Source organism: Solanum stenotomum, chromosome 5, assembly GCF_019186545.1.
Source record: "Solanum stenotomum isolate F172 chromosome 5, ASM1918654v1, whole genome shotgun sequence".
Lineage (NCBI taxonomy): Eukaryota > Viridiplantae > Streptophyta > Magnoliopsida > Solanales > Solanaceae > Solanum > Solanum stenotomum.
The window spans coordinates 53,774,575-53,802,511 of record NC_064286.1 but is presented as its reverse complement, the minus strand read 5'-3'; the positions used below and the strand labels follow the sequence as shown (position 1 = coordinate 53,802,511).

At 38.6% G+C, this 27,937-nt stretch overlaps 1 protein-coding gene across 2 annotated transcripts in view; it reads right to left on the bottom strand.

The window, feature by feature from the left end:
* Positions 1 to 27,937, bottom strand: part of LOC125866417 (mediator of RNA polymerase II transcription subunit 23) — a 70,629-nt gene that overhangs the window by 2,008 nt on the left and 40,684 nt on the right. For both annotated transcript variants that reach the window (XM_049546810.1, XM_049546809.1), the window contains exons 17-19: positions 13,412 to 13,652; positions 12,543 to 13,317; positions 1,584 to 1,765 (exon numbers count right to left, since the gene is read on the bottom strand). In XM_049546810.1, coding sequence (XP_049402767.1) covers positions 1,584 to 1,765; positions 12,543 to 13,317; positions 13,412 to 13,652 — 1,198 coding nt within the window. The remainder of the gene's footprint in view (positions 1 to 1,583; positions 1,766 to 12,542; positions 13,318 to 13,411; positions 13,653 to 27,937) is intronic.

The following is a 27,937-nucleotide window of genomic DNA, read 5'->3' as shown; positions in this document are numbered from 1 at the left end:
AAATCTACTCTTTTGCTTAAGATGCCGAGATCCCAAAGCTATTATCAATAGTTGTCAATTCAATGGGATTTCTTCCTAGAGCAGGACCTATTATTTCTTGTTTTCTGATTCACTCCGCTTCAAACGAAGCTAACTCCAAAAAATCGTCATCAGTTCGGATTGCAAGGTGCAAGAAAATTGTTGCCAATTGGTCAGCAATGTCTGCCGGTAGTGGAAGCTACCTTTTGTCTCCATCAAGATCTTAGAGGGTTTAATTATATGTTAAACAATGAGAAAAGGAGAGATGTTGGCAATGAAAATGATGAATTTCTTGATTATTCCCAGAAGCATGCTGGGGTTTAATAAGTTTATAAAAGTAATCTTGAAAAGTACAGTATTTCTTATCTCTAATGACACAATGTTAGGGACCATTTGGCCTTAGAATTTAACTTTTTTTTTCTGAAGAATTGTTTCACTTTATTTCAAAATCAGTGTTTGTCCATGAAAATTCCCAATACAATTTCATGTCTTTTTAGGAAAAGCACATTCAAACAACGAAATATTATTTACAAAAATTATAATCACACACAAATCCATCTTCCACTCGAAAACTTTAAAATCCCAAATAAAGTCAAAAATATTTGTAATAGTATGTAGTAGCTCGTGTATGGATCTAATCTATGACATTATGTGACTATCTATTTTGAGATATTACTCTTTTGGAGCAGATTTGAAGGTATGTTTTAGGTAAATTAGTCAAGTTGGGTGATTTTGCTAGTTTGTAGAAATTGGGGATATAAACCACATCTAGAAAAGGTACATGAATTCTAAATATTCTTTGTAAAAAGTATGCCCAAACACAACTCCAACTGCAAAAACTACAAATAAAGTAAAAACTATTTGGTTTTCATGGCCAAACCCCCACTTAAGAACACTAAACCTTTCCTATATATATAATGAATGGGGTCTTTCCACATTAATAATTTCATAATTTTTAACAATTCTGAAAATGCTAACACTATAAATCACTTCTTTCTTATACCGTAAGTGCCTTCGAGAGCCATTTTGGTTGCACCACTCAGCAACTTCTTTGCACCCTATTTGAGACTAAAGCAGGCTTGGTGGCTACTTCATCTTAAGATAAAATATAGGCATTGTGCTTAAAATGGGCATAACTCAGTTAGTTTGTGATGTCGGAATGTAAGCTAGGCTTGTATAACCCACGTGAGTATGAGGTGAAAGGGAAGACAGAACACTAGCACCTGCCATCTCTTTTTGTTTGCTTCCAGAGGTGCTTAAGTTGTAATTATCCGGGTGAAGGATGGACGGGGGACGGGGTAGGCAAGGGATTGTAGAATTTTATACTTCATACTTGGTAACTAATTTAGCTCTTTCATGCTTTCTTTTTACATGGCAAAACAAGGACTACTATGCAGGAGAACGGTCAAACATGAGCATATAATCTCTCAGCCAATAAAATTAAGAAAAGATAAGAAAATAAGCTAGGTTTCTTGGAATACTGTAAATCAAAATTCAAATCCCCTTAACCCCTTACTGATCCTACATTAAGAGAAAAATGAACATAAACTCGAAAGAAGTTGTACCTTATTGAAAAGGGTGTGAGCATTGACCAACCTCGGAAGCAAGGGACCCATAATACGAAATGATATTCTTAATACTGCAACAGATGTCACAGGCCTAAGGTGCTTAATGATAAGATGAGTTCCCTCGAGCCATTCTTGTGGGAGGTTACAGAAGAAAGCATGTAGCAGTGCGACAATATTACCTAAAAGACCAATGATTACATCAGTGGACTAAAATTCCATGAAGCAAAAGACAATGTTGAGAAAGGCAAATAGCAGCTAATTATACCTAGAAGAAGAAAAAGAACACTGTTGAAAGAAAAACATGATGCAATAATATAGCTACCTCAAATGCAGTGTTATGAAACACAATCACTTTTCGCTTAAAATGACTGAAGTAAGGTGAGGGTTAATGTGCTTCAGTATGTCGACATAAGGTGGGTCCAATGATGGGATCACATTTTGTGCTCAAATGCAGGTCACTTGAGGCGAGAAGCGGAAGTTTTCTTCGAGCATTTCTTTTTTTTCATTGAGATGATTGTTCAAGGAACAACAACTTGAACAACTTTAGGGGTAATATTTAATGAAAGATTAGGAAGAGACTAAATTAAGGTCCCCCTAGAATGATGCTTAGTAATGGATTGAAGGAGTGTCAGTTACTCCCAAAACAATTAAAACCTATGCTTCTTAGATCTATCAAAATCCTTGTTGTGCCCGTGTCGAAACTACACGATTTGGGTGTGGCTATGGGATCCACACTCGATATGGTTAACCTAACTTGGGTGCTTTGACTACACCTAAGACCTTAGAAATATAGTTTGACTCGGCATTTGGTTTAATTGGATTTGTATTGTTAGGATAGCAATAGGTATATACAATCCTACTCAAAATAGGAATAGGAATAGTATGTAGTGTCCTGCTTAGAAAAGGATTGTATTGCAGTATCCTAGCTGGAAAAGGCATCTATTGTAGAGTCTATAAATAGGGTCTCTCTGTTATAATCTAGAAACGACAATTCAATAATATTCTTTTCCTATATTTCTTACATATATCATATATATATTTACATAAAATTCTAGAGAACTTTGCTATTATATGGATAACTTATGAAAAAAATATGAAGTGTTCACACAGATTTTAATTATACTAGTGTTAATTCAATAAGTTCAATAAACTGTCAAATATATACTTATATATGTCGTAATATACAATAATTAATTTGTATCTTAACACCCATTACAATAGTCCCAAATCCTAAAGACTACAAGGTTATTCCGAGCGAGAATCTTACAACCCAACATACGTTTATCGTTGGATTTAGATGCCATGAGGAAGAGGAAGAATGTAATCAGCCAAAGATTAGATGGGGAGGCCTTACTAGGGTTCGAGGTCAGGAGATTGGGACCAAGTTGGTGGCTAAGGGGCCTTGGGAGATAGCGAAACCGCTTATAGTAAGTGGGCTATAATAGATGGTTGTGTCAAGGAAGCAAGTAGAGAGGTATTAGGGGATCTTGAGGGGCAACTCTTGTGGGCAAAATAGTGGGCATAAAGGGATTTTTGGTGGAATGGACATGTCCACGGAGAAGTTGGAGACCAAGAAGGTTGTGTACACAATACTAGTGGAAAGCTTACACGAGGAGAACAAGAGGAATAGGGAGAGGTATAAGACGACGAAGAAGGGAACAAACATGACAGCTGAAACAGAAGCTTATACTATATAAGAGAAGGAGATGAAAGCCATAGTGGAGAAATTATTTGTTTGCATCGAAGTTCATGGTCAAGGCCGACAATGCGGCCACTAGCTATTTCCAACCACAAGAAGCTCATAGTGAAGCAAGGTAGGTAGCAGGATATCTTGGTTGTATTTGATTATGTGTTCAGTACAAGCAAGGCAAGGACAACGTTGTGGTTGACACTTTAAATAGAAAGTCTGAGCTTGTTGTCATCACCATAGCCAGTTGTGACATTCGAGATGCTATTAGCTGCTCAAGGCAAGACAAAAAGCCTGGGTGGAAGATGAACAATTTCTCACCATAAGTTGTTCTTTTGCTTTTGGGGGGAAGGGGAAGGAGGCGCGACATGCCCAAGGTTGGAAAAATTAGGCAGTAAATCATGAAGAAAGGCACGACACATTGTAGGTCGAGCACCTGATATCTCAACTTTGCATCGGCTATTAGCTGGGAACCTTAATTATCTCACTATTACTCGTCTTGATATCTCTTTTGCAGTTCAACAAGTGAGCCAATTTATGCAGGATCCTAGCCATCTATATTTGGTGGGTGTCCATCACATGATTCGATATCTCTTGGGAACAACTATTTGTGGATTATTTTTTTTTTGAAATTGGTAAATTGTATTCATTCAGCATTAAGACTATGTTGGCCACCTCCAAAAAGTTAACAAAAAAGAAAAGAGAGATACTTACAAAGAGCCTATAAAATCCACTAGTTGGATTTCCTCTTCTATACTCTGTTCTATACACCAAAAACCTAGTGAAGTAATAATTTTCCACTTAATCTTCAAAATGGAGGATTCTTTTCCTTCAAAGATCCTCTAGTTCCTCTCCTTCCAAATGGTCCACCAGATGCAGGCTGGGACTATCCTCTTAGTTGCGCGGACTCTTCACTTTTGATGCCGCACCCGTCTCGGATTCTTCAAAAATACACTACTTTTGGCGAATCCGACACGCACCCATTGGCCTTTTTGAAGAGTCCGAGCAACATAGACTATCCTCCACCATCTTTTTTGGCTTTTGCTTCCTCCTCTTCTGATCCTACAGCTAAGCAAGTCTGCAGTATGTTAAGGCATGATCCAGTTGATTCCAGCAATGGAAGTGAACATAGCCCAAACTTGTGTCGTTACTTTGCCATGCATAAAAAGTTGTTTGTTGGTTTCTAGTGCCTCCTTGCAGAGGAGGCATCTAGATGCTATGATGGAACCCCTTTTTTGCAATGCCTCATGTGTCAAGCATGCTTTCCTAGCTACTAGCCAAGTGAAGCATTTCACTTTATTAGGAGCCACGCTCTTCCATATAGTATTCCAAGGTCTAGTTGACCTGCATGCAGCAACACTCAGTCCCCTTTTGTATGCTCTGTTAAAAGTGAAAATTCCATCATTGTGGTGCCTCCAAATGAGTTTGTCTAGTGCCCGGGAAGATTCCTATTAGTTTTAGAAAATCTACTACCCATGGTATTTCCCAATCATTTAGGGGTTTTAGGTTCCACCCTTGAGGGGACCACATTTCTTGTATACTGCATCCAGTATTCAAGCTTATTGAGAACAGTCCGGGAAAGAGCGAGTGAATTGTGCCATGACCACTCTAGTCCTCTTCCCAAAAAAGTATCTTGTCTCCCCTGCCAACTCTAACTTTAGTGTTTAGCTTGAGAGTCATCCATAGATTCCTGATAGATCTCCGAACCCCAACCCCGTATGTATTAGTCACTTTATTAGTGCATCACTGCCCCTCCGGACCATACTTATTAAGGATAAACTCCCTCCACAAGGACTGATTTTCTTGAGTAAATCTCCATAGCCATTTGATAAGTAAACTCTTATTATGAAGCTTTAGGTTCCTCACTCCTAGACCTCCAAAACTCTTGCTTTGCTGAACTGCGCTCCATTTTACCAGGTTGAAACTTTTCTCAATCTTGCTTCCTTGCCATAAGAAATCCCGCCTCAACTTGTCTAAGATTTCCACCACCTCACCGGGGATGGGATAAAGACATTACATATGTTGGCAGAGAATCTAGGACTGCATTGATCAAAATAACTCTACCTCCCAGGGAAAGGTATTGTGATTTCCAAAGAGCTAGTCTTTTTTCTGTTTTCTCTATTATTCCATCCCATATATCCACAGCTTTGTGATTAGCACCCAATGGCATTCCCAAATAAATTGTGGGCAACTCCTCTATCCTGCACCTCAAAATATCTGCCAGAGACTGAATTTGTTGCACCTCTTTCACTGGAAAAATATTGCTTTTCCTCCAGTTAATTTTCAACCCAGAGCAAGCTTCAAAGATCACCAGTATCATCCTTGGGTATCAAATTTGTTCTTGTTCAGCTTCACAGAAAACCACAGTGTCATCAGCATATAATAATTGAGTCACCTCCATGATTTCATTGTTCCTGTTCTTAATGCTAAAGCCTTTTATCCAGTTGTTTGTTGCAGCCCTTCTCATCAGACTGCCTAGCCCTTCCATAGCTATGATAAACAGGAAAGGGGACAAGGGATCACCTTGTCTCAGACCTCTTTCAGCTGGAAAAAAACCTGCAGGTTCTCCATTTATGTAGTTTTGATATAGAATTCTATCCACTTAATCCACCTTCTCCCGAATCCCATTTGCCTGAGAGTGTTCAACAAGAAACTCCAGTTCAGGTGGTCAAAGGACTTTTCAATATCTAATTTGCACATAAGTCCAGGCACATCTCCTCTAATCCTGGTGTCAATGCATTCACTAGCAATAAGAGCAGCATCCATTATTTGTCTCCCTTTGATGAATGCCATCTAGTGGTTGTTTACAACTCTGCTTATTACCTTCTTTAATCTCTCAGCCAACACCTTTGCTATGATTTTGTAGACCCTGGAGATTAGACTGATGGGTCTGAAATCTCTTAGATCATTTGCTCCAACCTTCTTAGGAATCAAAGCTACAAAGGTGGCATTGAAGCTCTTCTCAAACTTGTGGTGAGAGTGAAATTTGTGGAATGTCTGTAGGGGCGGAGGTACACTATCCTCAAAGTGTCCAATTGGACACCCTTCATTGGAAAATTACATCGTTTATATAAGTAAAATTATACTTTAAATGGTTAAATAAGACATTTTGGACACCCTTAAGCACAGTAAAGTTTCTTAGCCCAGCGGTATCTTTGCCCAACGTGAAGTTTTATTAATGCGCGCACGCACGGGTTCGAATCCCAGTTGCTGCATTTGTTGTTACATTTTCAAAATTAATATTATCAGTTATAGCTAATAATTCAAAATTAACATTATCTATTAAAAATCTTAATTAGAGACCTAATCATATTTAATAAATATGTTATTTTTTCAACAATTCAAAACTCATTATCTATTAGAATAATCTCAAATTAGAGACCTACAAATTAAAAATATAACAAAAAATAAAATAAAAGCATAGTAAACATTAAATTATAATCACTTTTTCTTTTCACTAAAATTTTAAATAAAATTTAAAAGTAATTATTTAATTTAAATTTAATAAGCAAATTCTAATTTGTTCTATAAAGCTACTAAAGGTGAAAAAGGCTCTATATAGAATTTCTTTTTAGAAAAACTCGTTTGATGTTACTCTTTATTTTTCATATCTTCTTGTTAATTCACCAAAGGTTGGTGAAATTTTGAAGTATAAAAGTGTTTCATTATAAACTGAATTTTCTCTTTTTTCTTTTTCGTTCACTTCCTATTAAATAAACATGAAAATTCAAGCTCAATTTTGTGTGGTTTGATTTGAAAATTTTAGTACATTTTTTAATTAAAAAAAATAATTGTTAAATGTTACATAGTTTGATTTCAAAATTTTAGTGCACCCATCGTCAAATTTTTTTTTTTTACCTATGCGATTCTTGGACACCCATCGTGAAATTTCTAGCTACGCCACTGAATGTCTGCATCAGTTCTTCCTTTATTGTTTCCCAGAAAGCTTGAAAGAAAGCCATGATATAGCCATCTAGTCCAGGTGCTTTTTTGCAGCACACATCTTTATCCCTGCTAGTACCTCTTTTTTCCTCAAAAACTCTCTCAAGGTTGTTTCTTTCTTCTGTTGAAATGCCTTGTACTTCATGAAGATTCAAATAAGGTCTCCAATTTTCTAATTCTTTGTAGAGATCTTGATAAAAATCCACAATAGGGCCCTTGATAGCCACAGGATCACTAGATAGTTCTCCATTGATCAACAAGGAATCTATAGTGTTGAGTCTTTTATGTGCAGTGGCCATTCTGTGAAAAAACTTAGTGTTTTTATCACCACATTTTATCCACTGGACTCTGGATCTCTGCTTCCAAAAAATTTCTTCATTCCTGGCCACTTCATCATATTCCATGGCTAAATGAGCCTTTACCAACTGCTCATCATCATTTAAGAGTCTGCTTTCTTGCAAGGTCTCCAAGCTCCCTATTTGATCTAGGATGTGGTTTTTTCTTGCCTTCCAGTTCACCTTGTGCTCTTTGCTCCATTCTTTGAGTTTAGCATTTAACATGCTTAATTTTGTTGCCAGATTATAGTCAGGGGTACCAGATATGATAAAAGAACACCACCATTCTTGAACTTTTTCTTTGAAACCTTCCACATTAAGCCACCACTTTTTGAACTTAAAGTAAGGCTTCTTGAAATTACCATCTCCACAAGTCAAAAGAATGGGGTTGTGGTCAGACCCAAGGCTAGGAAGAGAGCTTTGCCTAATCTGAGTGAACATTTCATCCCAAGGAAAAGAATACAAAAACTTGTCTATTCTAGAAGCATTCTTGTAATTTTCCCCTCCTCTCCAAGTATAGGATCCCCCGAAAGAGGAGGGTCTATGAGTTCCAGCTCGTTAGTGCAGCTGGAAAAATTGGACATTGCTCCAGATAGGTTAACACAATTAGTTTTCTCAGATGGAAATCTTATTGTGTTGAAATCTCCACAAACCACCCAAGGCCCTTCACACAAACTCCTCATTGCTCCTAGTTCTTCCCATAAATCTCTTCTTTCAATCCTATCACAAGATGCATAGACAGCTGTGATAAACCAGTCTAAATCTTGATTAATCCCACACAATTTGCAAGTAATCATCTGGCTGCCACTCTCTACTTCCTCCCCCCTCCAAGCCCTTTTGCCCCACATGATAATGATTCCTCCCTTAGTCCCTAAAGCTTTCCATCCATACTCCCCCCGTCTATCTATTCCCACCCAATTGTTGAATATAGCTTCCCACTGTCCCATTTAGTTTTGTCTCAACCAAGACTATAATGTCTGCTCCTTACCAGATTTCTTTTCTCCTCCCTATTTAACCCCCTAACATTCCATGCTAGAATTTTCAGCTTCATAACAACTGAATGGATTGTTTCCTCCCTCTGCTTCGTGAGTCGCTCCTTGATTATGCATCCTTAAACTTTATATCAAAGAAAAGGTTTTTGAGCTCTTTTGGGACCATCTGCTTGTCGTGATTTTTTGTTGAGAGTTCAGTTGTTGGAGCTTCCTTCTCTCTCCTTTGATCAATTTTGAGGAACATTGTTGTGGCCTCTTCTATACACCCCTCGAAAGCAACCCCAAATTCTTGACTTAATCTGAGGATATTTTTTTGAACCCATAAATTCGCTTTTTCCCCTACTGCTTTAGAGGCATCAGAACAAATTGGGGTAGGATCCCCGAAGAGAGTTATTTGCTTCATTGTGCCTTGGTCTTCTACCTCTTCTTCGTTGCCTTCTTCCCGCCTTATGGTTTAATTTGCCCCTCCTGCACGTAGTTGAAGTTCTGCTCCCAGAATCTCAATTTCCTGCTGGTCGAGCAATTTCTCAACTTCAGAGATAATGCTTTGATCGACTAATTAAAGAGTTGTCTTGGGTTTCTGTGATGTTGGCCATAAGTTAACTTTATCCAGAAAAGGTTCTATATTAATTGAGTTAGAGAGCAGGCCCACAGGTACTGGCCCATCTGAGTTGTGCTGATATATGTTATTAGAGGGCTCCACTGGCAGCTTCTTTTTGGGCTTAAAATTTTGAGAATCCAAAACTTGGGCGGCCCCAGGGGGTCCATAATTACGAAATTTCCCTGGCCCAGTACAATCCATAGGGTTACAACCCACATTAAAAGACTCCATAGGTGGCCAGCTCACATTTGTTGTGCCCACGTGATTTTGGTTGAGACTGGATCCCACAATATTGCCTATAAGAGGCTCTTTATCTAACGGTTCTTCCCCTTCCCTCTACAACCCTAAAGTACGATAGGTCAGCAATACCTTTCCGGAGTTGCTCGACTTGTCCCTTTCACTTTCCCTTTCTAGCCTAGGACTGATGTCTCGACTGTTGTGCTGGTTCTCCTCCAACCTACAAAACCTTGCCGAAGCTTCGACCCACACTGGAAGTGAAAAGATTAGGCCTCCGTCTGAAATTTCAACTTCTCTTGGGATGTTTTCAATGGGGCCTTGCACTTTTAAATGCGCCCATCGAAGATGATTTTTTAACGAGGTTTCTTGTTCTGTTTCTATCCACCCCCCCGCACTTATCTCCTATTTCTTTAATGATTTTGGCCGACCAGAGTTGCAAAGGAAGGCCGAGGATTCTAACCCAAACCAACCAAACTTGTGATGGGTTGGGAAAGCACCCACTGTTGGAGACCACCAATCTAACACTAGTTGCTTGCCCTGCCTCTTCCAGTTGCCAAGAACAATATGTTCTGCATCCTCTCTCGAACTTGAACAGAAACTGTATGCCATTCATATCAAAGATTTGGAAGTTGAAAACTCCTTTCCAAACCTGTTGAGCCCACCTTCTTACTTCACTCCTCGTTGGGATATCATCCCACTCGGGAAAACTCCCTATTAAGCATCTGTTTAGGAGGTCCTTCTCATCATGGCTTGTAGAGGCTTTCAGAATCTTCTGCTCGTTTAAAATGGTTGGGCTCCTGAGCAGTCCACCTATTCTTTTGGAGAGCTTCCTTATAACTATTTTCACCCCTCAAAAAATGATGTTTCAAGTCCCCAGTCACTGGAGCATAACCATGCTTTAAAGACCCTCTATTAACGAAGCTTTCAATACGATTTACAATACCCAACCACTCCTCATTGGCCTTGTTCTCAGGAATAATAATGATTGATCTGGAATAGCCATTTACTGTGATAACTGACAGGAATCTACCAAACTTGTTAAACTTTAAGAGCAAAAGATGTTAATAGAAACATCCCTGACTTTCCATGTCTTGAAAGTCCTCCCCCTTACTTCTGATGCGTCCTTCATTTTTCTGAATAACCATCAAAGAGCTCCACTGCTCAGTGTCATTCTCCTCATATACAATCTGGCACTCTCCACCCATTCAAACCAGGTCTCGGATGACGATTTAGTTTCTGAAATGTCATAAGACTTCCCCCCAGATCTGAAATAAATACGATTTTCCATAGACTGGAAAAAAGGCTTTCAAAAAAAAAATGGTTGAAAAAGAGATTCCGGTGGTTGAAGACCACCATTTGTGGATTATTCTTTCCTAGTGGTTCTTTATTCAGCTTAATGCATTTAGTGATTCTGATTGAGTTGTATGTCCTGATACTCATAGTTTTGTCGCAGGTGCATGTTTCTTGGAGATTCCTTGATATCTTGGAAGAGCAAGAAGCATGACCATGTTTCAAAATCTTCAACAGAATCTGAATACAATGTCTAGTGCTTGCTCAGAGATTGTATGTTTTCGTGATTTACTTGCAGAAATTAGATTTCCTCAATCTAATATGACTCCTCTCCATGCTAACAACACAAGTTGCCATTCAGATTGCTACCAATCCGGTGATCATAAAAGGACCAAACACATAGAAGTGGATTGTCATTACTCTTCCACATGTATCCAGTGATCTTCAAATAGCTGATGTGTTTACAAAATCTATGGCACGACAACGTCATCAGTTTCTGGTAGGCAAATCACTGCTTTTTGATTCACCGGCATCAATTTGAGGGGGAATGTTAGCATGTTGAACATATTCTAATAGTTGTACATATCTATGTAATAGCTCTAAATATTTATGTAATTATGGTGTCAATTGTTTTCCATATGTAGGAGATATCAGGGGTTAATGTAGCATATTTTCAGAGATATTATAATTAGCAATAGCAGATATTTAGGGGTGTAAATAACAATTTTTTTACGGATGTAAATCACAATTCTTTCTATTTAATGGAAGAACTCACCATTTGAGGATACTCATTCAGCAAACTTGACAACTACAACCTTTATTGGTAAGAAATTTTAATAAGTGTAAAAACTTGTGACAAGACAAGATTAAAATGCCACTTCATTAAATTAATTATGCAAAATAAAAATATAACAAAAATTATGTTTCTTTAATTAAGTGTATTACTCTTACATGAGTTTGTGCCCAGGTTAGCATGGGCCTCATGCAACTAGTAATACCTATTAATGGATAAATTTGGCTGGCTTTCTGGGAAAGAGCATTGGGGTCGTGTAGTGAGTGAATTTTAGTGGACCAGAAAATAGGAAGGGGGCAGGGTGTCGTGGTCATGTGCTGACTTTTGTGCTCCTTATATCCCCCTTTCTCTGCCTAAACTCAACTCCTCAGAATGTTTCTACACCCAAGATGACGATGTTCTCTCGAACTTCCTCATATAGTGTTGGCACAAGCTTTTTAGAAGTATAGCAACCTAATTGGTTTGCCTCTAAATTTTTCCAACTACACAACAATTCTATTCACTCAACTCTTACAGCATCATGAGCAATCTTGATAGATTTTCCACTGAAAAATCAGAAACTGGATTATTTACAAATGGACAGAGGATATGATTATCTTTGTTTCCTGACATTCTACTAGTAAGCAGATGGTTTAGTTTGAATAACTTGAACATGTTTTCTCTGGTGAAAGCAGTAGGAAGATGAACAGGAGATCGAAGAGAATCAGCAAGGGGAAGGTTGGAGGAGGAAGTGGCGTCTCATCAAGTTTTGCTACTCCTTTTCTTTTACTTTTTTATTTTTATAATCAAAATCCTGTTATTAGAAACATTTTCCACTGGTTTCCGTTAACTTCAAGTAGTAAAAATGCCTGTATTGTTCTATTAAACTCTACATATGTGTAGTTAAATAATATGGAACTAAAACCAGTATAACACATTACTTCAGAGACCCAGATCATTATTTTTACTTACTTTTTTTTCACCTAGAATTTTTGGATTCTCGTGATCAGCATACCAATCAATAGAGGTCAATCGATAGAGACAAAGGGAGTGGGCAAACAAACAAGTAAAGCTATCCCAGATTGGTTAAGAAAGCATACCAATGGCTGTTGAGGTATTATCCTGTGCAGCCCAGGTGGGATCTAGTAGAGCATAGCTAACAGCCGATTCTAATTCACTCATAGACCTTTTAGCATCAGTAAGCCACCAACTTTCTTTTATTATGCGTGCAGCTTCAACATATAGCTGCACATGAAATTCTGGAGGAAGTTGTGCCAAAAGAAGACCGCATGCTTGGATTAACAAGCAAGACAGCTGCTGGCAAGTATAACCACTACGTGAAACAAAATTAGAAGTATTCATTCCTGAAACTGATGGAGTCGTCCTAGTTGCACCCAAAGAATCAGTACTTCCCCCTGAAGGAGAAGTAGGCAAAATAGAGCCTTGTCCAGAACTACCAGGAGCTCCATGCAGCCCATTGCTGGATTGGACAAGGGTTGGTTGTATGTGAACAACAATTTGAACTAGAGATGAGACAATCTGTGATGGCGAAACAGGAAGAGAAAGTAATTCTATGACAGCTGTTTCAAGAGTAAGCTGGGTGGATGTCCCAGGGTCTTGCATCTGATAATAAGGTTTCTGCCCGTCAAAAGAATTAGTTGGCCCAGATTGTGATGTTGCTGGGATCTTTCCATGGGGAGCACGGGTAGAATTATTTGCAAAATCTCCCATCGCTGCACATTTGGAGCTATTATTTAAAGCAGGAATAACATGATTCACCAGTCCTAACAAAAGAGTAGCAAAGTAGTCCAATGGTGGGCACATGGCTGCATTTGATGAGTTGATATGTTGCGGGAATGACTCTGAAAATGGTATCTGCATAGAAAAAAAGAAAAAGAGAATGATTCAATAATTACTATAAGAGAAGGGAAAACAAACTAGCAAGTTACGGAGCATCAACCACCATCACCTTTTTAATATCTAAGACATTCAGTATACGAAGTATTAGCTTTCCAGGAAGATGACCATAGAAATAAGAAAGTATATCACGAACAAACGTAAAGTTCAGAGGATAGTAATGAAGGAAGGGTGAATAAACTTGAAGAACTCTATCAGCCGCATCCATAGCGTCATTTTCAATGAGTCTATATATGATAAGGGGGATGATTGGAAGCAGGCGTGCAGCAATATCATCAAAAAATGTTGGATACCTGAAACCACAAGCAAATCAAGTATAAGTTGGAGTTTTAATAACAGGTTTCTTTTACAGTTTGAGCACCAATTAGAATTGTTAATTTCTATTTTCCTAGAATAGAAATTGTAACCACTACTGTTGGCTGCTTTCTTTACTCATCTGATAATTTTAATACAAAAGATAACCTGCATATCTATGACTACTAGAAAGGGGGAAGTTCGTGCTCTGCACAGGCCCGAATCACCATTAGCTGAATTTCATAGTTTCCATTGCAGTATTTTATATTTTTTAAATACAGTGATATTTACATTTTTCTTCTCTACTAACTATATTAACAGTCAAACATTAGAAATCAAATGTCATTTATAATAAAAAGAACAAGAAATACTATAATCAAATGTATTAGTGCTTAGTTAAAATATGGGAGAATTTTGAGCAATAAAACAAATGGTTTTAATTTAAAGCATCATAGATATCTTCTAATCCCTCTGACTCATCACCACATAAGAAATTCACTTATTCCTAAAACGGTAAATATGTTCTAAATTACCCTTGATAAAATCGTACCCATTTAATATGATTTTTCATTATGTCAAAATTTACTTATCTAAATAAGGGTATTTTAAAAAAATGAAAATAATGTATTCTTGATTACGTAACAAAACATTTATTTTAGAAGTAAATATAAAAGTTAAAAATACCATATAATATGGATCATAGAAAATATCTAATCTAAGTTAAAAACAATAAAATGAATTAAAGTTAATTAGTTAAAGCCTAAAGAAGAGCTAAACAAGTTGCTAGGTGTAATAAATAAGGGTTCATTTGGTAGCTGATTTGGAAGTGAGTTATCCAGGTATCAAATCTTGCATAACCAATACCATGTTTGGTAGCTGGTTAGGAGGTAAGTTATTCATGTATAAAATTAAAACAGTGAGTGATTTGCAATTTAGAAACATGCATAAATAATACTCGTATAAGTTATAATAGAATCTAAGTATTATTTTATGCAAGTATACATAAATTATCTCGTTGTTTGGTCATCAAAAAATACATAAATTACCTTATAACTAATTCATGCTTTGCTAATACGGGTATAATTCTAATCAGCTACCAAACAACCTCTAATTATTTTGATGATTTATTTTTGAAAATTTTTGATGATTTTCAGTCAGCTCAAAAGTTATTAAGCCAATCATGTGACTTTATATTATCTAAAATGACCAAACTGCATAGATGTCAAAGCCTGCTTTGGCATCAAACTCGTCTTATAAGATAGTTATAATTTTGAAAATCAGATAGTTCCTTGAGAATATACCTTTAAACCCTTTTATCCTTTTGCAGGTGGACTATAAATACAAAAGACCCAATAAGAGAGATAATTATTAATGACAAAAACACTCATGAATCTTCAATCATTTTGAAAAACCAGGGTTCCTTGAGGACTCATTTTAACCCTGTTAATCCTTCACACTCTACTACGATTAGCCTGCTAAATACAGAAGACCATGGAAGTGCATGAACTTTGTACTCAGAAAACAGTATCATACGTGGATTGTAATTCTATGGATGACTTCAAACTTAGCTATCCTTGAAGTAAACTCTTTTCAATAAGAGATGTGTCCAGTTTTCCCTTGTAAGCAACTAAACATATCTGAAAAAGTAAGATTCTTAAAGTATGTGATTTTGGTGTGTACAAAAGCTTAGAGGCAAACCTAATTTGCAAAAATCTCAAGGGAGGATAGCTGAACGAACTGTACTACAAAAACTAGAAGCTTTATCAGTTGTTCATCACATTGAATTAGAAGCAGTGGAAGAATGTGTATCCTGAGAAGTAGGTTTTCTGAAGAAGTCTTTCCGCATCTTATCAAATGCCCAAAGGGAGACGAATACATAAGATATGGACAGTCCGAGTCCTTATGTGTCCCATATGTGTCTGATGTATGTGAGATGACATGAATCTATGTACTACAAAAATTTACAATGTTTAATGAATTGACAGACAGACAGAGAACGTGTAATACCCTGAATCACAAACAAGTTTCAAATGATATAAAGATCGAGTTCAAGGCTACAAACATGTGTTACAGGATGTTTGGCGGAACCAGGGTCTAAACAAAAGGGGAAGACCGAACCACATTAAGTCCATTGTGAACACCCTTACCAACCATTACTGTGAGAGGGAATTTCCATGGCTGGAACTTGTGACCCTTTGATCACACAACGACAACTTCTACCAAAACAGGATGTCAAATGAAAGTAAAACCAAGAAACCAAGTTGCTAGTACTAGTGTGGGCCTCCTACGACATGGACATATTAAGCTTTGTACTTCAGGAAGATAGAGGCAGAAAGTTCATAAAGATAAAGCAGTGGAAGGGAGTATTTTCCCATGCCGTAGAAGATGCAGAAAAAAGCTGTCAGTGAGCCAAGTGCAGATAGGTTCTTATGCGATGTGTACCACGGCAGAAAGGGTTTTGCATACTTCTAATGGTGTTCTCATTTAGGTGCAAAAACTGCATTTTCATATTGTCTCACGTTTCTGGAAAACGAACCACATAGTATACAGCTACTTGAGGAGATGAAATTAGGACTCAATAATCTACCAAGAAGATTTTAGCAAAGACAAAGAAGGAAATAGACAAATTTTCATGAGTAAACTTGAATTTAGTCTTGAATATAGAAGCTGTGACCTAGGATTTGAAGTTAGTTGTGTAAATAATCATGGGTGGCAAAGGGTTTGGGAACCATAGTGTTGAATTCACATTTTTTATTATTTCCTTGCTAGAATATGGAAGGAACTATTATTGATGATTAGGAATAGCTTTGGTGGTAGAAATCAAGGGATTAGGTGAGCAGGCACCTAACCTTAGACTTGTTCTCCAAGGCATGCTATTGTAGAGAATAACAAAAGAAAATATAATTGGAAAGACCTTCTACTAGCCCAAGATCATTAATTATGGTAGGAAGATTCCACTAAAGAAGAGGAAGCTATGAAAGGAGAAGGAAGAATTTATATAGTAGAACTTTGTTATGGAAGAAGACTTTTTGAATTGGCATGAATTGCTTCGAATTGGATTTTTTTTTGGGTTGACTACAAATGACTGCCACCCCTATTTATACTTGTGTAGGGATGCTCTAGATACATCTACCATGAAAATCATGACAACTTAATCTTCTAACTATTTAACAAGAATCTGGAACTTCTAAACATATCTTTAAGATACGTATCCAGGACACTACAATAGTTCATTCTAGAAGTTTTCTTAAAAATATGTTCAGAAGATGCAAGAAAGTTGTTGGATAGGTCAGAAGCTGCTGGAACTTCTCCGGAAAAAGAAAAGTAATTGGAACTTGGCAGCAAACTAATAGGAAATGCTTGGATGAGTAGGGCCACCTCAACGAAGTAGGAACAGATCAGAACAATGCTGTAACGCTGGGAAAATAGTATTGTGCAGCCATAAAACACTTTTCTGTCAACTATTTTCCAGTAAACATTTGTGGGTTGGGGTTGGAAACAATAGGTGACCTAAGCAAAATAGAACAGACTTGAAAAATGCAAGAAAATCACCTCACATGTGACTTTACTTGCTCGTCGGAACACTAGCTTCCGGCGGCATGTGCAGGGTCGACTGCCGAAAAGGTTACAGGGATTTGGTCGCCAACACTACCAGGACCCTGTTGGTTTTCACACAGCACTGAAGGAAAATGAAGGAGTCACAAACAGCTTGTACTGTCATAAGGAATTGACACACGTGACTGTATTTTCTTTTTCTGGATGTTTCTCACCAAAGCTTTGATACTGTAAAGATATGACACCTGGGGCTAACTCAACTCCAAAAGCTAGCTCATGAGGGAAGATTTTTCCAAGTCCATATACGGAGACCAAATTCCCATCCCTCTACCGATGTGGGACATCTTAACACTCCCCGCACACCCAGACTTCAACTGGAGCGTGAACACTTCTAAATGGGGGCCCAACATCGGTGAACAACAAATTGGGATGGGTCTGGCACTGATACCATGTAAAGATATGGCACCTGGGCCTAACTCAACCCCAAAAGCTAGCTCATGAGGAGATGTTTGTCCAAGTCCATATAAGGAAACCAAATTCTCATCCCTCTACCGATGTGGGACATCTTAACAGATACCATGTGAGAAATAACAGAGTAAAATATAATTGAATTGTATCATACAATACAATCTTTTTTTTTTTTTTTGAGATAAGGGTAACTTTGTATTCACAAAATATTCATCATCCAAGGGATGATGAATTGGAAACTTACATCCCACTGGGTGGTGGGCACACCCTCAAAAAGCCATACAGAATTACAAGTTTCCTTTAAAATCGACCATCTCTATGCTTTCCCCTACCAACTCTTGCTTACACCAAAAAAATAAAAAGACTTGAGCATTTCATTTCTATCTTCTGAAAACTATCATTTTGTCCTTCAAAACACCTAGCATTCCTTTCTTTCCATAGAGTCCACCATATACAGGCTGGAATAGTCTTCCACCAATCTTCACTTTTCCCTCTGTTGCCAATTCTTGTCCAGCTATGAAGGAGCTCCATGGTTGTCTTTGGCATCACCCAGCTAACCCCTAGTATACACAAAAACATATTCCACAATTTTGAAGCTGCTTTACAGTGAATGAACAAATGATTATTCACTTCTGCTTTCTGCTCACACATAAAGCATCTTGAGCAAAACTGCATCCCCCTTTTTTGTAATGCCTCATGTGTAAGGCAAGCTTTTCTTATGACCAACCAGACAAAACATGCTACTTTTAATGGGCTTCTTGTCTTCCACACTAGCTTCCAAGGCCATTTTTTAGTCACTGACTGATTGACATTTATCCTCCAGTAGCAGGATTGACTGTGAACATTCCTTTGCTATGTAACTTCCAAATTGGTTTATCCTTTCTTTGAGATATGGCTGGAGGGGTGTTTAGCACCTCTATTAGCCTGGACACATCATCAATTTCCCAGTCATTCAAAGCCGTCCTGAACAGTAAGTTCCACCCTTGTTGGCTCCATACTTGAGCAACAGTAGCAGATCTTTGTAAGCTCAAGCTGTAGAGGTTTGGGAATAAGTTCCTCAGGCTATCATCCCCTTTCATTCCAGAAATCTGTTGTCAAACCATTGCCCACACTAATATAAATATTGTTATTGAACTGTGGCCACAACCTTCTGATGGTCTTCCACACACAGCATCCAAACGACCCCATCACCTCCTCAGTAGTCCATTGGCTAAACAAGCCATATTTCCCTGCTATGAATCTTCTCCATAGGGCTCCATCTTCAGTACAAAATCTCCATAGCCATTTTTGTAGCAAGCAATTATTCTGGATGCTAAGATTTCTCATGCCAAGGCCACCTTGTTTTCTGCTCAAAGTGAGTGTCTCCCATTTCACCAAGTTGTAGCCTTTCTTTTCTTTGTTCCCTTGCCAAATGAAGGATCTTCTCATTCTGTTGATTTTTATTTATTTTTTTATGACAAGGGAAACCCGCAGCCGCTACCCTTTGGGTGCGCACAGGGTAAAACCCCCGCTCCTATGCAATAACTCACAAACCACATAGGAGAGGTAACCCGCACTAGGCAAGCCTGGTGTGACGAGCTCGACCCAGAAGGCAAACCCCTTGCTTTCGCTGGCAAGGGGTTTCGAACTTGAGACCTCCAACATGGAAGTCCCAAGCTCAAACCACTGGGCCACCCCGAAGGGTTCTCATTCTGTTGATTTTCTTCACAATGCTCTTGGGTATTGGAAATAGACTCATCATGTAGGTAGGTAACCCATCTAAAACTGACTTGATGAGAGTCAACCTACCCCCCAATGATAGGTACTGACTTTTCCATCTTGAGAGTCTTTTCTCACATCTCTTCGTCACCTCATTCCATACCTCCAACTCCTTGTTTTTGGCCCCCAAAGGCAAACCCAGGTACTTCGTGGGCAGAGAGGCTATCTGACATCCCAAATTCTCAGCTAGACTTTGTAGATTGTCTACTTGATTAATTGGGAAGAGGAAACTTTTCGACCAGTTAACATGAAGCCCTGAAATGCCCTCAAATATTGTAAGGATTACTCTCAAGTGTTTGATTTGTGCCACTTTTGCTTCACTAAAAACCAGGGCATCATCTGCATAGAAAAGATGTGTGATTTCCAGATCATCACCTCTCCCTATTTGAGCACTGAACCCTTTTATCCAGCCATTTACCTTTGTTGTTCTGAACATGTGGTTCAGACCCTCCATAGTTAGAAGGAACAAAAAAGGTGACATAGGGTCTCCCTATCTAAGACCTCTATGCGATTGAAAAAATCCTTCAGGCTTACCATTTATAATGAGTGAGAATCTTACATTTGAGATGCAATACTGTATCCAGCCAATCCATTTCTCTCCAAAACCCATGTCTTTCAAAAATTTTAGCAAGAAATTCCAATTAACATGATCATAAGCCTTTTCAATATCTAGCTTGCATAGGATGCCTGGTTTCTTCTGTTTTACCCTAGAGTCAACCATTTCATTAGCCAGCAGAGCAGCATCCATGATTTGCCTTCCTTTCAAGAATGTCATTTGATGTCCATCAACCAGCTTCCCTAAAACTATTTTCAATCTTTCGGTGATTAGCTTAGAAAAGATCTTGTACACCACTCCAATTAAGCTAATCGGTCTGAAATCCTTTAATTTTATTGCCTCAGGTTTCTTTGGGATCAAAGCTATGAAAGTAGCATTAAAGGATTTCTTCATGTGGAAATTGTGGATAGTATGCATGAGATCTTCCTTAAGAATATCCCAACAATCCTTGAAGAAAGATATGGTGAAACCATCACCTGGTGCTTTGTCACCATCACACTGCTTAATGGTCTGTAGTACTTCTTCTTCTGTGAAAGGCCTTTGCAACCACTCATTTTCTTCAGCTGAGAATGTTGGGCATCCTCTAAATTCAAAGGAAGTTCTCCATGATTCAGGTTTTGTGTAGAGCTTGGAGTAAAATTCAATCATGGCTTCCTTAATTTCTTTAGGATCCTGGGTTTCCTCACCTCTCACCAATAGTTTGTCAATTGTGTTATATCTCCTGCGGGCTGTAGCTACTCTTTGAAAAAATTTAGTATTATTGTCTCCTTGTTTCAACCACAAAGCTCTGGATTTCTGCCTCCAACTGGCTTCTTCTTGCTTTGCTAATACTTCCAGCTCCACAAGTATTGTTGCTCTTATCAACACCTCATCTTCAAACAGTTCTCTTTCTTCTTGGATTTTGTCCAACTCAGACAATTCTTCTAGTAGGCTATTTTTCCTTCTGGTTCTTTCATTGAAGGTTTGTTTGCTCCATTCTTTCAACTTTTGTTTCAGCATCTTTAGCTTGTTGCTAAGTCTGTAGTCAGGGCACCCTTCTACCACAAAGCCACTCCACCACCCCTGCACCATCTCCTTGAAACCATCCACTTTGAGCCACCAGTTTTCAAATTTAAAATTGGATTGCCTATGTTCCCAGTTCCCACATTCTAATAGTACTGGGCTGTGATCAGAGACTGTTCTGGGAAGGATGCTCTGTTTGATATTTTTGAAACACTCCTCCCACTCCATGGAGTATAGGAATCTGTCAAGTCTTGCAGCACTTTGGTGATAGGATCCTCTGAACTAAGTGTATGTCCCCCCAAATAGTTCTGGATCATGTAATTCCAAGTCTTCAATCCACTTGGAGAAATCAGTCATGATATTGGTGACTCTACCCTCTTCTTTCTTCCATGTGTCTGACTGTGTTAAAGTCCCCGTTGGTGACCCAGGGGCCTTCACTCAGTTCCTTCATTGCTGCCATTTCCTCCCAACACTCTAACTTCTCACTTCTGCTATGTGGACCGTATACTCCAGTAAAGAACCATGAGAAAGAATTTTGTATTGATTCAAACTTGTAAGTAATTGAGTAGTTCCCTTCCTCCACCTTTGTGCCTGCCCATGTTCTACTATCCCACATGATTAGGATTCCCCCCTTGCTTCCATCTGCTTCTATGTAGCCGCATCTCATCCATCTACATGCCCATAACTGTTTAGCAAGCTCCTCTATTCCTTTATTTAACTTTGTGTCCAAAAGACAAACCACATCCACTTTCCATTTCTGCAAACATGTCTTAACAATATTCTTGTTGGAGATGTTGTTAAGACCCCTTATGTTCCATGAGAGAAGTTTTATATTCATTTAAATGTTAAACTGAGCACCCTCCCCCTGTCTCTGATCCCATCCACCTCTTTGTTTAGGCTAGATTGAAGGTTCTTAAGTTCATTTTTCCCTATCCCCCTGCTCTTTGGAGTTGTTGTGGTTATTTCTTTCCCTTTGTTGTCTAGCATCGATTTCGTCTCATCAATTCTCATGAGCAATGCTAGTATTTCCTTCTCAAACCCCTCAAAGGCTACCCCATAGGTGTTGCTCAGTTCCAGTATGTGTGAGTTCACCCAGCTTGGTGCTTCAGTCTCAGTTGTTTCTGATTCAGCCAAATTTTGCATGGCCACTGGTTCTGCATCTAATATTTGCTGAATCTGTAAGTCTGTCTCCATTGTTTCTGGTGGAGTCTGATCCATAGATATGTACTCATTCTCAGCTCTTCTGCTCATGTCGTTATTTATGCTAGATTCTATCCTTTCCTTAACTTGCATGAGAGAATTTTCCTCCAGTGTTACTTGTGATGCCATGTTCTCCCTCACATTTAAATCTGGAGAGAACTCCCAGGCTCGAAGGCTTCTAAGAACTGTGAAGCCAGTTCTTTTATGTTTTTAAGTCCACTAAGTGACTCCTCATGTGCCTCACGTGACTTTCCCTTTAAAATAAGTGGGGGGTAAATTCACTTCAGTAGGGTTATGGCCCAATGATTCTTTTCAGCCCAATATTTCTCTTTCAACAGATTGGATTTGTGCTTTATTAGTTAAAGACAAAAGTTGTTGGACCCCACTAGTGCCAGCAATTGTACATGGCCTAGGGTTCGACTCAAACCCTAGCCCTGTCCCCCTGTACTATATCTGTAGCCTCATCAGACCTTTTACCCATTGGATTATCCCCCAATATCTGATGGTTAAAGGACCTATTTTGCTTATCTTCTTCGGCATCCACTTTCACCAGAGTTTCGACCCAGATTTGCATCGTGAAGTCCAGTCCACCATTTTCAATCTTTATCTCCCTCGGAATGTTACTGCCGTCACCACGGATCCTGAGTCTTGCCCATTTCAGATGATTGTGAATACTTGTTTCCTCCTCTGTTTCGACCCATCCCCCGCAGTGGTCACCTATTGATTTGAAGACCTTGTGAGTCCATAGGTGGAGTGGGAGCCCCACTATCTTGACCCACGTTGTGTCATGCCCATTCTTCTTCTCAATGGTTCAACTTAAGGGATTCCACCATTGTAGCCTAATTGGAGTTTTCAACGAGTGCCAATCCCCCTCCATGACCTGTTTTGCAGTCATTTTTTAATTAAATTCAAACAGAAACATTCCATTCCCCATTTCATGAATATTTAAGCCGTGTGCTTGTTTCCAGAGACTAAAAGCCCACCTTCTGACTTCAGAGAGGACTACAGAGGCATTAAATTCACCCACCAAACTTCTCTTCAAAACTTCATTTTGAGTTATTAAGGAGTCTTTAATGCTGATTACTCCTCCATTTTTAACTGTAAAGTCAACCTTCGAGTCTTTCCCATCTCTGTTTGCCCATTTAAAGCTTCTGACCATCTCTGCATAAGGAATATTGCTATCAGTTAGCCTATATTCCTCAATGACATTTTTCATCCTGTGTGTGCTAATGAATCTTGTCAGTTTCTCTGCTATATCCACCCATCCAGAGTTGAGAGTCATTTCTGGAATAATGAGAACTGATTTCCTTTTCCCCCTTAAATTTATAAGGCCAATGTATCTTCCAAACTTATTGTAGTTCCACGCACAGAAGATCTCCGACAAAGCTTCTGTCCTCTTCCATCTACGAACTATGTTTCCTTGCGTCTTAGATGCTTCTCTGAGAATCTGGACTATCCATTCCATGGATCTCTTGCTGAAGGAAGTCCTTGTGATGGTTTTTCTGTTTCTTTCAGTCCACTCGTACCAAATCCCTGTCGTCCCTGAGATCTTTTCGATGTCAAAGGATTTGAAACCCACTGCGAAGTATATGATATTCTCCATCGTCTAAAGCTTGGAAAGAAAGGAAGAAGGGACTAGTAGGTTTCCGGTGGTCAGAAGGCCCACCGGAGAGGGGGGAGAGAGAGTCTGGTTGGGGGGTTAAAAGACCTCGGAATTGGTGCCTGGGAGAAAAGTTTCTCTGGAATGCTACAGTAACACATACCTAAACCCACTGCAACAACATTACAATACAATCTTTTTCCACGTACGATTTAAGATCCTATTCCTATTTCTAGTTTGATAGGTGCTTAATCAACTTTATCTTAAAGATATAATCTAATCAGAATTAAGATAATATCATAATTTAGTAATGGGGAATCCAAATTAGTCCTTGTGAGAAATATTGGAGAAAAACATTATTGATTGTGTATCTACATTATTACACAAACCCTAATTATTGACACTATAATACAATCTTTTACCAAGTAGGATTCTATATATACTATTCCTTTCTCTATTTGTATTCCAAGTAGGATTGTATTTACTATTGTTGTGCTTATTCCTATTCTAACACTCCCCCTTATACAAGTCATATCTACCTAGCTTGTTACACATGTAATTAATACAACAATCAGTGAGGGACTTGGTGAAGATATCTGCAAATTGATCACTAGACTAGACAAATTTTGTAACAATACCTATCTTTTCACTAACAAAGTGACAATCAAAATCAATGTGTTGAATCCTCTCATGAAACATTGGATTTGATGCAATATGAACGGCCGCTTGATTATCTCACACAAGTTTCATCTAACTAACTTCTCCAAATTTTAGTTCTATCAGCAATTGTTTGATCAAAACTAGCACACAAGTTGCTACAAGTCTACAACCATTGCTCGATATTCTACTTCTACACTAAATCGAGCAACCACAATTTGTTTTTTACTCTTCCACGACACCAAATTACCTCATTCTGAAACACAATATCCAGATGTAGAACGTCTATCACAATGTGATCTTGCCCAATCAACGCTTCTATATCCAATGATATACTTAGGGCTTCGATCCTTGAAGAGTAGTCCTTTACCTAGACCTGACTTTATACATCGCAGAATAAAGACAACTGCATGTCAATGACTATCACTGAGGAAAGTCATAAACTGACTTACAACACTTACAAGAAAAGAGATGTCAGGTCTAGTAACTGTGAGAAAATTCAACTTTCCAACTAGTCGTTTATACCTTTTAGGATCACTAAATAGCTCCCTCTATTTGGAAGGAGTTTTAACATTTTATTTTGTTTTTGTTTTTCACCCAGTGTCTGGTACACATATTGGAGCCCGACTAAATTTGAATTCGCGCTGGAAAGTCCCATATTTGGGGGTGAGGGGGTAATGGACTCCCTAACAAAGATGACTCTGTACCCAGGGAGACTCAAACTTGAGACCTCTAGTTAAGGATGAAGGAGTACTTACCACTCCGTCATAACCCTTGTTGGTGAAGGAGTTTAACATTTGGATCCATAGAAGTGTCAATGGGTCTACATCCCCTCATTCATGTCTCCTCGAGAATGTCTACATACTTGCATTGAGAAATAACATGACCAAATCTAAGCAACCTCAATACCTAGAAATACTTCAGTCTCCTAAGGTCATTAGTCTAGAAATGTTGAAATAGATATTTCTTCAAATTAGTGATACCATCTTGATCATTGCCGGTGATTGATATCATCAACGTGAACAACCAAATAAAACACAAATTTGGTGCAGAATGCCAATAAAACATAAGAGTGATCAGCTTCACTACCAGTCATGCCAAACTCTTGAATTACTGTATTGAACTTCCCCAACAAGGCTCGAGGAGACTACTACTTCAGACCATACAGTAACCTACAGTATCGACATGCAAGGCTACTGGACTCACCTTGAGCAACGAAACCAAGTGATTGCTTCATATAGACTTCTTCCCTATGATCACCATGCAGAAAAGCATTCTTAATGTCCAAGTGATGAAGAGACTAATGACGAACGACAGCACAAATAGAAAAAGACGAACATATGCTATATTAGCCACGGGAGAGAAAGTGCCATTATAATCTAGCCCAAATATCTAAATATACCCTTTAGCAACAAGGCGAGCCTTAAGCCGATCAACCTGACCGTTTGGACCAATTTTGACTTCATAAACCCAACGGAAACCAATAATAGATTTACCTACAAGAAAGGAGAAAAGATCCTAAGTACCACTCGTATGTAAAGCAAACATCTTAACAATCATAGCCTGCCTTAATCTAGAATGAGAAAGTGTTTCACATGTAGTCTTAGTGATAGAAATAGAGGCTAATGATGATACAAAGACATGACGGGGTGATGATAGATGATGATAACACAAGAAAGTATAATGTGGGTTAGCATTTTGAGTGGATCGTATACCTTTTTGAAGTGCAATCGGTTGGCCAGGAGAAGGCAAGTCCAAAGTAAAAGCAGGGTCCGGCATATGACATGAATCATCTAGGACAAATGTTGGACGCGAACGAAGATGATAAGTCGAGTAGTGGCACTACAACTGGATATATAGAAGTAACAGTAGATTCCTTAAACGTTAGTACAAGTAACACCTGAGGTATGGATAAGACCATAGAGACATCAGGATGATCAAAATATGTATAGTAAGGTTAAGGAGATTCAATGAATGTGACCTCGGCGGACATAAGGTATCGACGAAGATCAGGTGAATAGCCAACAAGAAGTTAAAAGAAGAGATATTTAAGTTCTACGGAAAGCTAAACAATGAGGAGGAAGATTGGAGGCCAGCACGAACTATCAACAACTGCCCCACCATTACAAAAAGAGAGAAAGCAGCTCTGCAGGAGAAGTTTGATGACCAAGAAGTGTATAATTGTCTCAAGTTGTGTGCAATTGACAAAGCCCCAGGCCCTGATGGTGTTGATAGACCATCAAAACATCTTCTATTCCTTTCCCTCCAAATATTCCAAAAAATTGTTGCAGGTATCATCTTCTAAGTTTGTTTGATGGTGCTGTCAACTTTCCAGTAACACCAACTCACAAAAGCTTATTTGATACCATGTGACATGACCCAACTGAGTGCAAAAAGAAAGTAAAGCATGTTCCACAGATTTGTTGTTACAGTACAATGCAAAAAGAGGTGTCTATTGCTCTGTGCTCTATTCTGACATAAGTAGCATCCATTCACAATGTTGTGTTTCCTTTTATAGAGGTTGGCTTGAGTTAGGCATGCTTCATATAGTGCAGTCCAACAAATATTTTGTGATGCAGAAGAAGAGTAACTTAAGTATTTAAGATTGATTTAATCCTTTTTGAAGCCATTTCAGGTCTTCGCATTAATTGGAGAAAGAGTTACATATATCCCATAAACCATGTGCCTAACATGGAGGAGCCAGCCATAATACTGGGAGGTGAAGTGGGAAAGCTTCCCACTATCTACTTGGGTATGCCCCTTGGAGCAAAGTCAAAGTCCAAAGGGATATGGGACTCAGTATTGGAAAAGTGTGAGAAAAAATTGACTAGGTGGAAGTCTCAATATTTATCTCTTAGGGAAAGACTCACTGTAACACCTCGGAAATTGGAAAGTCGAATTGAAATGTTGCAAAAAAATTTACTAAAGCAGTGAGTCCTATTTATGAACTGTAGGAAGTCTTACGGGCCGTAGGAAAGGAACCATAAACATGGAGTTGAGATATTGGAAATTCAAGTTTCTGAAGTTAGACCCACGAGTAGCTAGGACGAGCCGTAAGAACTTTGACGGATCATAGCAATAGAAGTCCCGACTGAGAATTTGATTAAGATGAAGATATCACTATGCTCAAGATGTTGCTTATGTAACAAGGAAGCTGAGACAGTAAATCACTTGTTCCTACACTGTAGTATCACAGATCAGCTATGGAAGATTTTCATCAATCGTAGGGGCATAGCATGGGCAATGCCGAGCAAGATTGCTGACACTCTTTTTAGTTGGGAGGAAGCTGGAGCTGCAGCTAGGAACAGAGGGAGATGGAGGATCATCCCTTCATGTATATGGTGGACAATTTGGAAAGAAAGGATAGATGTTTTGAGGATAGGTGCAATTTAGTACAAAAGATTAAGCTAAATTGTATTTTGTTATTTTGCTTTTAGTGTACTGAATTGCACCCTGGGATATAGAATCAATCCTAGATGTTTTAGATA